Source organism: Lissotriton helveticus, chromosome 7 (assembly GCF_964261635.1).
Source record: "Lissotriton helveticus chromosome 7, aLisHel1.1, whole genome shotgun sequence".
NCBI classification, from domain to species: domain Eukaryota; kingdom Metazoa; phylum Chordata; class Amphibia; order Caudata; family Salamandridae; genus Lissotriton; species Lissotriton helveticus.
Window position 1 is genome coordinate 1811343633 of NC_136068.1, and position 14631 is coordinate 1811358263.

At 41.1% G+C, this 14631-nt stretch overlaps 1 protein-coding gene across 1 annotated transcript in view; it reads right to left on the reverse strand.

Annotated features, from left to right (window-relative positions):
• Nucleotides 1–1170: 1170 nt before the first annotated feature.
• LOC144767729 (phospholipase A2 inhibitor and Ly6/PLAUR domain-containing protein-like) overlaps nt 1171–14631 on the reverse strand; it is a 262378-nt gene continuing 248917 nt past the window's right edge. Inside the window, exons 4-5 of the mRNA XM_078651114.1 lie at nt 12221–12367; nt 1171–1538 (exon numbers count right to left, since the gene is read on the reverse strand). Of these exons, the coding sequence (XP_078507240.1) occupies nt 1411–1538; nt 12221–12367 (275 nt within the window). The 3' untranslated portion in view covers nt 1171–1410. The remainder of the gene's footprint in view (nt 1539–12220; nt 12368–14631) is intronic.

Consider the following 14631-nt stretch of genomic DNA (forward strand, 5'->3'; position numbering starts at 1 on the left):
GGCCATAACACAACATTCCATAAAGGCTTGGGAGTCTGTGTTCATCCCTGCACCATGTGAAAGGCACCTCAGGGTGCCTACCACTTGGTGCAGGGATGAACAGGGGGCAAAAGAGGCACAGATTATGGATGGAATGCATAGAATATCAAACATTCATCCCCAGTCAAGAGATCTGGTTTAAATCCATTGTTCTTTTGCTCACCGTGTCACCCCAGTTTAGACCCAGCCATATGCAAATCAGTCTTGACCCTGTGCCTCATGGGATCAATCTAGCCCAAACTGCCAAGCCAGATCATCCCAGAACCAGAAACAAGCATCCTGGGACCGGCTTTGGGGCATCACTCCTCATCAGCCAGACTAACTTGAGTTCAGTGGAACAATGAATCCGGGACCCATATCTAAGCATACCCGGTGCACTTAGAACAAGAAAGCAAATGACACATAGATGATGGATGGAATATAAAGCAAATCAAACAATCCCCCCCATTCAAGAAATCTGGGTTAAATCCATCATTCTTTTGCTCACCATGCCACCCCAGTTGAACAGGCGAGGCACCATAGGTGCCCCCTCGTCCCACAACTGGAGGCCGCAGAGGCAAGATGGCCCTGCTAGTGTCCCCCATACTTGCTCTCCGACAAGCTTTTCATGTTAGAAAGCCCGACATGGAAATCCTGCCGTAGACCGAGCATCGTAATCACAAGGGCGGAAAGGCAGCCCTTTGAGATTACAGGCCAGACCCTGACTGGCCGTCGGAAGCCAGCTTTAATGACCGGTCAGTTTAATTTCCGATCACCAGCATTGAAATGCGGCAGTCGTAAATTTAAATGGAGATGCGGTCGAAGGCTTTCTGGGCCCTGTCATAATAAGGCCCTCTATGTATTGCTGTAACTCTTTACCTGCTAGTGAGGACAACTAGAAGCAAACAAATGTAGATTGGGACTTTTAAGGAATATTTATTTATTTATTCCTCAAGAATACCTTTAGGACCCTTCCTTTGGTCATCTTTGGAACGTGGCATCTTCTAAATGACTGTTGCCACTGAAAGGTTGAAAAATATTTCAGAAATGTTGATTTTTTGTACACAAAGGATCTACCAAAATAATTAATGTACATAGGCCAACCCTTCATGATTAGACATACAGCAAATAAATAGAAGTTTCACAAACAAACACAGAGTAGATACATTTATTTTATATTTTGGGATGGATAAACAGATAAACAATGATTGTGGGACAGTTAGACAAGATAATACAAAGATGAAAGATTTGGTTCCCAAAGGTCGAATATTTTTAATAATCATTCTGTAAAGAAGCTATTTCCTGATTTAAACATGGATGAGTATAGTGAGCTTTGCCAGGATTCAGGGCAAATGGGGATCCTTGCTTCAGAGCCTTGTCGCCAAAACGTCTTTAAACGCCATCGCTGATTTCTAGAGTCTCAATGTTTTGCAGTCTGTGTGAATTATCCTCTGGGTAATCGTTCTTGGACTTTGCACTTGTGCAGCCACGGTATACAGAATTCTCGGTAGGAGGTGGTACTGTGGAGAAAAGCTGCAAAGTTCACAACTATGATTACATTTTGCAATTATATAGCACTTACTACCCCAGACGAGGAGTTGAAGCATGTGCTTAGTTTGAGCACTGAGTTGGACATGAGACACCCTTAAACAGATTCCAAGGGTCTTTGTTTCCCAAATTTTAATGCACTGGTGGCTGGCATTGCAGGAAGGTGTGATAGCTATTGGAATTCTCATCTACCTAAATACCTGCACAGCAATTAGTGGGCAATGCAGAAAATATCACCACTAGAACTAACAGGGAGAAGGAAACAACAGAACCATAGGCAGTGGTATGGCATTCTCCACACCCAAAACACAGTCACTTATAGAGACATATCCTTCCCTTAAGAGAGTTATATGCTTACCATCTCCAGCTGGGAGTGAAGAGTTGCCTCTGACCTGTTGGTGGGGGGTTGTATCTTGATGATGCAGGACCTCACATTCTCTCTATGGCAATGTATGTATGTGAGGGAGAGTCAAATATCACCAAAGTGTCTTTTCAGCTCCTCAGTTGGCTTTAGCATTGATGATTCTATTTATGTTTGTCCTTGCCCACTCCTGTAGTCAATTGCATTCTCTGTATTAGGGAGATGTATTATTAAGGGCAGTAAGTGTTGGAAATTACCATCTTCTGCATGTTGTCCTCCCAGATTCTTGCCTGATCTGTTTTTCTTAACATGTTGAAATTGGTATGCATCTGATTCACATATTTATCTCATCTATAAGTCCCTAGCATATGGTACAGAGTGTACCTCGGGCCTGTGCGTTAAATGCTACCACTCGAGCTGCAGCACCAATTGTGCCAAGACCTATCAACACCGTCTCCAGGCCTACTATTCTAGCCTGGCTGTACAGTTTAAAACAGCAAATTCTTCCGCCAACAAAAATCCCTTTTGACAACTCATAAATGTCCTTTTTATATATAAATATGTCACTCCTAAGTAGGCCATACTGCCCATAAGGCAGGGTGCATTTTAGTTAAGGTAGGACATGTAAATGTTGAATATTCCACACACCCTTGTAGCGAAATAAGGCCCAAAAGCTATTTTCACAATAGCAAGGTTGGCTGCCCCACTGGAAAATAGTGGTTTACGTTATTACATATATATTAAATCTAATCTAGGTTGGAGAACTATTTTTCAACAGTTTATCAAAAAACTATTTTGGGGTGAAATCAACTTTTATATATTTTTTAAGGAAATACACTTTAAGAAAATGTCCTTCTTTCCTGTCTACGGTCAATGCATGGGATTCTGCATTTTGCTCTTCCACATTTTCCAGCCAGTAATAAGCATTAGTTAGGTGGGAGCAGGCTCCCAAGACAGGGATAGTAGGCCTTGGGTGTGGGCATGTGTTGTTGTGTCCTTGACAAGATGGTTGTGAGCTGCATACAGGAACTTGATTAACTTCAAAGAGGTCTACCCTGTCACAAGCAGATATGGCTAACACCTAGGCCTTCACCCTTCTTTTCTCCCCCAGCCAGGCTGGCTTCAGTCACATTGGGCTTCTTCTTGACATCCCAGTGTGAAATCCTGCTGGAGTGTCAAGACCTGCTTGAGAGGTTTGCTGGGGTTTTATATATCACTCTTGGGGTGCGCTTCAAAGGGCGAGAGCCTGATGAGAAAGCACATCTTGTATACTCACTGCCTGGATGATGTTGAGCCTTGCTTTGTTCTACTAGACTTCTGGCTTTTGGTTTCATGAGGGTATATGAACTGCCTAAAACTGCTTTTGGTGTTAGGCGTGGGAGGAAACTAGAATTACCATGGCACACTCCACACATACTGCGTCCCTCAGAACCCAAATTATGTTTGCAGCCATCTTGAAAATGTTTAAAGTTGAAAAGCATAACTCTAGGAAGCTTTACTCCATTGGTCAGGGAATACCGCAGGGTCATTTTTACCCACACGCTCGTACCAGGAATAAATGTAGCACCTCCAAGCAGCCTCTTCAGAACACTTCTGGGTCTGAGGAAGATCACAAGATGACTGAATCTACTGTCTGCACATTAAGAGGAACCTGGTAGACTGGAGGACCTGTTATATCTCAAATACCCAGGACAACATAGACTCCAAGTGTCCAAAGGGAAGACAGTGGACCTCCTGCTATGGGATTTAACAAACTACAAGTGGCCTTTTTTAAGCTTCCCAGCTGATCAATGGCAACTGGATCTGGACTGACTTGAAACCCAGGGAGTCTCTAAGTGCCACCCATGAGGTGCTTTAGGGCTTTAGAAATGCACTCCGGTTTTGGCTTGGGACTTCAAGGACCAAAGTTATAAGGAATATTCTTTGACCAGTGAGAACCTAGTTAGTGTATCTGACCTGTGCTCCATTGCGGTGAACATCAAATTATCCATATGATCTGTTCGACATTAACCAATGACTATCATCTGCACTTTGCGCTTCTTGGCGTTATTTCTATCCCTTCTTGGATTTTTGTAAATTTGATATTATCATATTCTTACATTTTAATCTATTTTTTTTACTTTAGTCTGGGATGTTTACCTTTTTGCATTTGAATTCATTACTTTTTTTTGAAACTGCATAAATACATTGGTTCCAGGGGGTTGAGCACAAGTTTATTTAGCGTGTTTCGTGGTTTGCCCTGACAAGGGATGTGATTATTACTTGAGGTAGTACTAAGCTCCCTCAATAAAGCTTTATGACACAGCCACCAGTGTATATGGCTTTATATGGGATTAAGTTGGGCTGAATGGCAGATACTTCATAAAGAGTCACATATCCTTGTTTATGTTTCGGGTAGAGGTTAGAACCAACATTGAGCCAAATCCACATTCCTGCTATACATATGTTTAGTCACTCCATATGCATTGAATTGGTGTCGCCGCTTATTTACAGGCAGATGTCAACACCTGATATAATACATGTACCACCATAACACAAAATAAAGTAATTAAGCAAGTTGTACTTTATTTTAAACCAGCAAACTTGAAACACCAGTTCCCTGTTTCATAGGATCAATAAAGCATGCATCCTTTAAAAAAAAGAAAAAAAATCACCAAATTGGATGGAATGAACCTTATCTCTCCCAAAATTTTTATTTTGTGTAAGTTTCCATCAAAATGTCCTTGATTTTAGAAGCACTGAATAATTATATGTTATCTATGGAGTTTTCTCGAGCCTCTGGGATCATTCAATGCCATTACTGAGTAAGCATGTGTTCCGACTTATTTGTGGGAATATATTTTAAGCATGTGTTCTAGCCTGTGTATTGGCATCTTGATCAGCTGTGCTGTAGAGTGCAGAATTTATTAATTGATTTTATTTTATTTTAAAAGTTTTATAAAGCCCAATAATGACCCATACGGGTATCAGAGCACTCTACAAAGTGGCGTAAGTATGAGTACAACAAAAAATGGAACAAAAGAGATAATTTAACAACCAAAAGGTCAAAGAGGAGAACACACAAGATCAAAGGGAGCATGTGGTGTCAGCCAATGTAGTGGGACCAGTAAGGTTTCAACAGATCAAAAGGACAAGTAAGAGAAACATAAATCCAATTGAAACTACACATTAATAAGAGTATCCAGACAGGAGAAAGAAGTAGATTGAGGTGATATCTGGGTTAATGCTGTTGAAGGTCATTCAGGAGTATCCATTGGACATGTTTTTTGAAAGAGGCAGTAGATGGATTGGTTCTGATCTTGGGGGAAAGAGCGTTCCATATTCATGCAGCAAGCCCTGAGAAAGCACGATTGTAAGTTCTTTTCTCATTACAGTTGGGAGGTTTCAATCATAGGGTGTTAGAGCTTCTTAAGTTACAAGCGGAGCTAGATAGCTCAAGTGTTTTCACCAGGTAAATGGGGGTGTTGTCAAAGCCACCAGTGTATATGGCTTTATAAAGGATTAAGTTGGGCTGTATGGCAGACACTTCATAAAGAGTCACATATTCTTGTTTATGTTTCGGGTTAGAGATTAAAACCAGCATTGAGCCAAATCCACATTCCTGCTACACATATGTTTAGTCACTCCATATGGTTAGAATTGGTGTCCCCACTTATTTACAGGCAGATGTCAATACTTAATTAAATACATGTACCACCATAACACAAAGTAAAGTAATTAAGCAAGTTGTACTTTATTTTAAACCAGCAAACTTGAAACACCAGTTCCCTGTTTCAAGGAAAGAACACACAAGGTCAAAGCGGGGCATGTGGAGTAAGCCGATCTAGTGGGACCAGTAAGGTTTCAACAGATCAAAAGGACAAGTAAGAGAAACATAAATCCAATTGAAAAAACACATTAATAAGAGTATACAGACAGGAGAAAAAAGTAGATTGAGGAGATATCTGGGTTTATGCTGTTGAAGGTCATTCAGGAGTAGCCATAGGACATATTTGTTGAACGAGGCAGTAGATGGATTGATTCTGATCTTGGGGGAAGAGCGTTCCATATTCTTGCAGCAATCCCTGAGAAAGCACGATTGTAAGTTATTTTCTCATTAAATTTAGGAGGTTTAAATGATAGGGTGTTAGAGCTTCTTAAGTTACAAGTTGAGCTAGATAGCTCAAGTTTTTTCACCAGGTAAATGGGGGTGTTGTAATGAATAGTTTTGTGCGTCAGGCAAGCTATCTTGAACCAGATCCTAGCTTCAATGTGTAGCGAGTTTAGTTGGATTAGGTCTGGCGTGATGTGGTCATGTTTTCTGGAGTCACTGATGAGTCTGGCCAAAGCATTCAGAGTGACTCTAAGCGGAATCAAACTAGTTTTAGGTAGCCCACCAAACCAATATTTCAAGCGAGAGATAACTAGTCTTTGAAAACCTGGCTGAATGTCCTCAGGTGAAAGGAAAGGCTTGATTTTATTCAGGGTGTTGAGCTAAAGAGTGTCTCCCCTAATAGTTTCACTGAGAAGATCTTGCATATTTAGGTATTTGTCGAAGGTGAAACCTAAAGATTTAGCTGAGTCAACAACATGTGGAGTGCAATTAAGCGCAGCAAGATGTTTGAGCCAGTCCAGGGTAGGGGCAGAGTAGTTGCAGGGGGCAATCACAAGGAAATCAGTTTTTTGAGTGTATTCAACAATAGATGGATATGTGTTCACCATTGTTGAGTTTTTAGGAGTGTATCATTTAGAGTTTTTATGTCATCTGGAGAGGAGATCTTCAAATATAGTTGAGTGTCATCAGCATACATATAGTTATGGATGTTAGAGGGGTTCAGAATATCGGAGAGCGTTTCCATAAAAAGGTTGAAATGAGTGGGTGGAAGTTTAGAACCTTGAAGTACTCTAATGGTGACTTTGATTCTTTGGGTTCGGTTCTGTAAGAAAGAGGCAAATCAGTTTAAGACAGGGCTCAAAATTCCCATCCTATGTTTAAGAAGAGCAATTAGATTTTCATGTTTGATGGTGTCAAATGCTGAGGACAGGTCAAGAAGGATCAGAACACAAGGGACATTTTGATCAATGGATATCAATGCATAATCAACTATGTGAGTTAGTGCTGATTCAGTACTGTGCCCTGCTCTGAAACCCAATTGGTAGACGTCAAGGAGCTGAATTTTCTCAATATTATTGCAGAATTGTGTGTGGATGCTTTTCTGAAGCAGTTAGTTAGAGTCATGACGCTGGTGATCGGACGGAAGTTTTTAGGATCAGCTAAATCACCATTGGGCTTCTTTGGGATGGTAGTGGATCGCTGAAGTGATTGGCAGGTTTTAAGGATGTCATAGATTGGCGCAGCTCCATGTCATCTGGAAGAAGAAACGTATTCTATGATGCATTGTTTTTAGTGGCGCAAGTTATGTGGTAGGAAGGTGCACCTGCTGTAGGGGGCTGAATGTCCTCAGGTGAAAGGAAAGGCTTGATTTTATTCAGGGTGTTCCGTAGGTTCCACTTATAAAGCAAGGGAGTTCAAAGGGCGCACATTTGGAGTGGTTAGTTGCAGCTCAAGTTCAAATTTCCTTGCAGTTTCAGAGAAGTGTGCTGAGAAGTCCTCCCCACTAGGAAAAGAGGTTCTGTGTGCCATGCTATGGGTGGTAGAGTAGTTAGCTAGCAGTTTGATGATTTTGAAGAGTTTCTTTGGTCTGTGTTTAGCACTGTCAATCTGAGCTCTGAAATGGTTTGTTTTATCAATGTGAATACGGTAGTTGTATGTGCTTCTCATCTGCCTTAACAGATTGAGGTTGGTAGTGGAGGGAGAGTTTCTCCACAGTCTCTCTGAAAGCCTAAGTTTGCGACGTTCATCATTTAAAGAGCTATTAAATCATGGTTTGAAATGTTTGATCAGAGTCCTCTTAAGTTGCTTTAGAGCAATAGAGTCAAAAATACTAGCCATAGAGCTAATGTAGTGATCAGTCATGTTATCCAGATTGGTGATGTTAGGGGATGGCTGAAAACTATTCTTGCTAATGGATGTTAGATCTCTAATGTTGATGTCTCCCAGGTTACAAGATAGTTGTTTGGTTTTATGTGGTTTGCCCGGTCAATGCATGACCTTTTCTAGTATGCAGGAGGATATTTTGTGATGGTCTGAATAGTCACAAGGTAAAATGTTGTCAAGTTGAATGAAGTTGTCTTTAACTATAATAAGGGCAAGGGTGGCACCCTTGTTGTGAGTAGGTCTCTTGCAGACCTAGGTGAAATAGAGGTAAGAGAGGAAGGCTTTAAAAGAGCATATTAAAGGATCTTAATTTTTTTTCCAAAATCTCTGAGGAAGATATGTCTGTGTTGATCCCAGCATGAGGTGATGGACTCTATCATTTGCTTGATGAAGTGAAGATTATCCCCTGGTGGATGGTAAATAGTCTGAAAGACACAGACAATCTTGTCGTTTTTCACATTTCGGTGACACATCAGAGCATTTTGAGTTTGTTTGAATATTAGACTTGAGCTCTGTATGTAAGCAATGCCCCCCCAATTTGAACAGGTCGATCGCATCTGAAAATGTCATAATCAGGAGGGATTAAGATGTCAAGAATTGGAGAGGAGGAGTTATTGAGGCAATTTTCAATGAGGATCAGGTGGTCTAAGTTTTACGAAATGATGAGTTCCGAAATATCTGCTGCATGTTTCACAGCAGATTTGCAATTGAGAAGCAATGATTTGATGCGTGAGTTGGTAATGACTGCTTCCCTGTGAGACGCGGTGATCTGAAGTAGATTATTCCTATTCACAGATGTTAGGTTCACACTAGGTTCTCTACCAGGGTCAGAGGAGATAGTTGGGATGTTGGTTGTAGAGTCAGAGGGGTCAAATCCAGAGCTATTGCACGATATAAGAAGAGCAAGGGTGTTGTCATCCGACATCTGATGCAAAAATCTAAGGGGCCTAGACTGATGGTTTGGAAGAGGCTGAGTTCTCCAGAGAGGGCTAAGTGGGTAAATTAGAGGTGACAGTTCATCCCCGCAGAGCTTAGCAATTAGAGGAGGACTGGGTTGGTCTGTCCCCAGGGAGGGATAACGTTTCCAAAAATTCTCCAGCTTCAGGGAGAGTTGTAAAAGGGTCTGCAGGTTATCTTTCACAGTAGGTAGATCCTGCTTGAGGTCAGCCATCTTCTCCTCAATGTAAGAGAAGCTATTGCAGTCAGTGCCCGGCCTAGAGTACAATAACAAGTAAGTCTCCTTGGGAAGAGCTTTGTTGGATGGCAGAATAATTTCCTTACAACGGTCTCAGGGAGAGGTAGAGTCCCTCCTGAGATTGGATTTAATGTCCACTAAGGAGTGAGGACTGGCATAGACAGTAGTAGGACTCAATGTAGTAGGATGTAGAGATAATTCTTGATTAGGATTGGTGGTGGGCAAGGTGATTTTAACCAAAGAGATGGGGAACGCACTTGGGAGGAGATAGTAAGCTGTGGGTAAATGGGAGAAGTACTGGGGAAAGAAGCTGGGAACAGGCCCTTAAGTTGGTACTACAGTAGCCAAGGTTTAGATTATCCGGGTTGTCAGGGATAGGAATGTGTGATTGCACTCACCCTCCGTGAAGGCTGAAAGGACAGACCGATTCATATGGAATGAGGGGGAAGCAGAGCGGGAGGAAAGAGAGGCTGAGGGAACCAAAGGTTCAGCCTTAGTGGGAAGACTGATATGATGATGACTAGCAGGATTTGAGTTATTAAGTTTATTTTTAATCCTCATTAATATTCTGTCAAAGCCCTTGAGATTCAGGTGGGAGCTTGAATGAGAATGTTACTATTATTATTAGCATTTCTGGACATCTTTTAAGCAGATTGTGCTTGAAGGGGTTTGCCACCTTTTTCTAGAGGGGGGGGGGTAGACACTCTTAAAAGCATTCAGTCCTACCTGAACAAGGAGGTCAGATGAGCTATTAGTAGGTTGAGACAAGGCAATAGCTAGTTGTTGAGCTGACATTCCAGGGTTGTGCGAAATTGCACCTTCATAAGAGCTCAACAGCACTAAGGAAGATGACACCAGAGGGTAGTGAAATACATCAGCTTAAGCTACAGAACAGAGAAAGGATATTATAAAATCATTACAAATAGAAGGAGTTCTAGTGTGGAGAATTTCAATGAATTCTATAGTCAAGTTGGGATAGCACCCACAGCTGGAAAAAGGGTTCAACATCAAGTGTGCATTCAACAAGCGAATTGATGGTAGTGAAAAAAAATGTTTTACTTACCTGTGCCACATTTTATGGTGAATGATTCTCCTAGATAGTTGTGTTTCTACTATAGTTGTTACCAGTATTAGCACTTATCAGTTTAATTGCTTTACAAGAGCTCCTCTCATGGATATATTATTAGGTCCAAAATTCTTTGCAGTAAGTGGCTCCGTTCCTGAGAGATGAACTCTGACTTATTGCCAGGAAAACTTGGATTGCAGCTGATGAAGCACCATGCTTTTACTGGTAGCACTTACCACTTAGGCCAACATCTTTTTATAAGGAAACATTGTTTTAGCATTTGAAAATGGATAACACATTTCGATGCAACATGTCAGCCGTACTGGATCACTACAAGGATGATACGTTAAGCACAATGAAATACCATGTTGTTCATCCTTTTTTGATGTTTACAGAACTGCCTTAATACAATGGCATTCTGTGTATTATCTTATTGTTGTACAATTCCAAGGTGGCCAACCAATTGCTTCTAAACTTGTCATCCATCTTCGCTCCTCAAGTAATCTTACATTATGCACAAGCCCATTCCTCTAAGACTACTCACTGTAATCTTTAAATTGTTACTAATTTCTTATTGCAAACACTTGCACAATGCCTATAGGTTTTGTTCTACTTTCATTCTCTTGATGTACTTGTATATGCTTGTCATATGTGTGTGTGTTTGTTTGTGCATATTTTATTGCAGTTGGTTAAGGGGATGCATTATGAGTTACTGGTTGCCTAAATTCACCAATAATTAAATAGACAATTTAGGGTTGCCACAATGTTAGCAACTCATTGCAAGATGGAATCAGGCATGCATTTACCACGCATGCCTTTACAATGCTGTCACTGCTTTGACTACGATGTTACCCCATGTTCCATTACCACACAATTCATTACGACTTGCTTTAGGGGAGCACTGGACTTTGGAATAGTATAAATTACTATTCCACCTCCAGTGGGTGTGTGAGTAGCAAAGGTGTTGGACTTAAAATCCGCTTTCCCTAAAGCAAGTCATTGTAATGGCTTGTGTACAAAAGGAATGCATGGTGGTAGTGACTGCCTTGTAAACGCAGGTCATGTTGTGCCTGATATTTTCGCCTCACCAGATTCAGAAATTATATAAGCTACTTCAGAGTTGAGTGACTGTCATAAATATACTATTTAATCTTCAAAGCGTAGCTTGATCAGGTCTTTGATGGTGATTTCAGGAACTCTTGGCTCATGTTTTATATAGTCCTTATTGGCAAGTGTTGCTCCTGACGTTTGGTATTGCAGGGAACACAGATGCTGCTTCTTCTGCTACCTGCAAAATTTATCACATCTGTCCAACTTTTTATTTTCAGTTGAATTCAAGGTTTGGCGATTGATGAGCTACTTAGAAGAAGTATTTCTAGATTCTATTTTCAGAGCCTTAAGAAGTCAATTCTTTTGGACCAGACACTTGTCTTTTTTTAAGCCAAATGTCCTATTTCCAAAGATCTGGTCTTACCACTAAGACCATTTCAGTTAGGCATTTATGGATTTTCATTATATAGGTGAGATGTATATTGTTCAGTCTTTGTGGAGAAATGTTGCAGACTTTGGCATGTATCCTTCTGTCAACAAACAATAAACAATAAAGGAGAAAGTCCCTCTCCTGCATTAATGAAGATGTCTTACCCTGTGGTCTCTTCGAATGATAAGGGTGTCAAAAATAACACATTAAATAAGGGTAAGGAGTTTCCTAGGTTTTGTAAGACTTTCACAGACCAAACACCTCAAGCCTACATTTCAGACAAAATATGTGTGGTAGAGACACCTTCACAATTTAAGTGATATACAGAAACTAGCTATAGCTGGTACTGTTCACTCTTTTAAGTGGCCTTTAATAATATATTCGAAGGTTGCAGTTAAGGGTCCTCACCCTGAAGACCAAAGCATTAGGTATCACTTTGTACAAAAGGTGATGACTATGTGAAGATTGATGGTGTGGATTTGTACATATATCACTACTGTGCAGTCAATTATTCTCAGCACATTGAGATCAAGAGGAAAGGAATATAAAAATCACCTCTATTGTGAGGCACCTACCAGAGCGATAAAATGTTGCTGCCATGTAGATACAGTTGGTCATCTCCCCAACACATTCAACAAAGCCATCAGCCTCACAGGTCAGGGCACCAGTCGCATTACAGGTGGGGCACTTCACTCCATTCAGAGTGTTGTTTTTGGGTGGAACTGTACAATGCATAAAGGGAAAGCAGATCTCTGTTGATTCTTAGGTTTTCCATACACCTGTCTCAATATGCAATATATATTCCATAGAGCAGCATTTGCCAAACTGTAGTTTTGTGGTGAGTCACAAATGTCCTGGTACAAATCACATTTGAAACTTGTGCTAGATTTGTACCTCACTCCTCCGCAGTTCTAATGATAAAAATACTGTGTTTACAAAGTAAATGCAACATGACACCAGCTGATAGTAGTGTTCATTTTCCAAGTGTTGTGTGCATTCACAGCATTGTCCAATTGAAATGATGTTATATCAGATTAATAGCTGACATAGTTCAAAGTGTTCATATTGCCCCATCTTCCACGAGATCAGAAATGGTTAAGTATTTTTACCATTAGGAATGCGGGGGAGTGAGTTGCAAATTTAACACAAGCTTTCAGTGTTTGTGACTCTGACTCAGTCCTACTGTCCTTCCAGTGGGACTGGCCTGAAAGTCATTAAAATACATTGCCTGCATAGGTAGGTTCCGCTCTTGCCCTGATCAGAGGAGGGTGTAGTTGACAAGACAAATGGATGTATGACGTTACAACGCATACTTTTACCACGCATGCCTTTACAACGCGGTACTTACAACGAATATCTTTACAACGCATAGTGCTTTGGGGCGCTGGATAGTGAATAGTTTAATTTACTATTCCAACTACAGTCCCCGTGGACACTAGGGAAGGTGTTGGATAGTAAATTAAATCTATTCCCTATCCTAGAGCGCCCCCCAGCGCAATACGTTGTAATGGTTTGCGTTGTAAAAGTTGCGTCGTAAAGGCACTGCGTGGTAAAAGTTGCGTTGTAAAGGGTGGAAACCAGACAAATACATTGCAGGCTGCAGCCCTGAGCTCAGGCCAAGGCAAATGATCTGCAAAAACAACAGAAAAGCAGATGCTGCAAATTTGTCAAGGTTAAGAGTACTGAGCATCATCTATCAAAGGAGCTCGATTTTAGCTTGCTGTCCCAACAGGAATCACAAACAAACTATACCCACATTTTATTGTCTTTAATACAAGCTGAAGAAAGTCCATAAGGCTAAAAAAACTGAATATTTTCTACCAGGTTGTGCTTGATCAGGCCATAGCTCAACTCCTTGACAATGCCCACAGCATCCCTATACACCGGCCAGCAGGGGACATTATTGCAGGCAGCATATCCATTCATTTACACTAAAAATCACCCTGCTTCAAGTCTATTAGAGCTATGTGGGTCACAAATGTCCTTTGTTCTAAAAATATGGTTGTGATTATAAATTGTTTAGGAAGCACTGCAGTAGAAGAATGATAGCGAGTTCTAAATGAGCTGTGCAAAGACTGGAATATAATATTAACACAAACAGACATCACAATACTGCCAGGTCTAGGACATACTGACTACATCACTAATGAAAGGAGGCTGAAAATACGTCCCCTCACTTTTTAATGACAGTTTACATGAATAACTCACCCAGGTTATCTACCAGTGTCAGTATCAACAAGAAAACTATTAAAGAAAATTAGAACTGCCACTGGAGTCAAGCTATCCTGGCTGAAAACGGCTGAAAGCCAGAAATCGGTCCTACGATGCTTGATTCTGGTCCAGGAAAGACATGGCTTGGCAGTTCGGGCTGGACTGTTCCCATGAGGGACAGGGTCAAGGCTGATTTGCATATGGCCATGTCTGAACTGGGGTGGTGTGGAGTGCAAAAAAACAATGGATTTAGGCCCAGATCGCTGTACTGGTGTGAATGTAAGACATTGTTCTGCATTCTGTCCATCAACTGTTGTTTTTGCATTAAATAAGGGTGGGCAGAACTCGAGGAATTTCAAACTGTGGAATTCCGCAGAGTTACATAAAACCTATGCATGATTCAGCATAATTCTGCGATCGGCTGGAAATCAGCATGTCACTTGGCGTGTGCTGATTTATAGGACTTGGAACTTGTTCCTCGCTGAAAAATCTGTGTGAACAGCACAACGGGGCATGCCAGAGGGCGCTGCAACTCGAGTCTGTTTTGCCGCCTAATTTACAATTGGTGGTTGGTAAATATACATTAGCTAAGTGTGGATTCCTGCACATAGCATTTACAGACCTAACTCTGGCATTTGACTGTGCCAAGAGACCCAAGCTGAGGCCTATCCTCCTGGATCTGGACATGGACAAATATTTGGCGGTTGTTCTATTTTATTTATTTTATTTTACTTCTAAGGCACACAGATACCCACACAGGGTTTCCCGGTGCCAA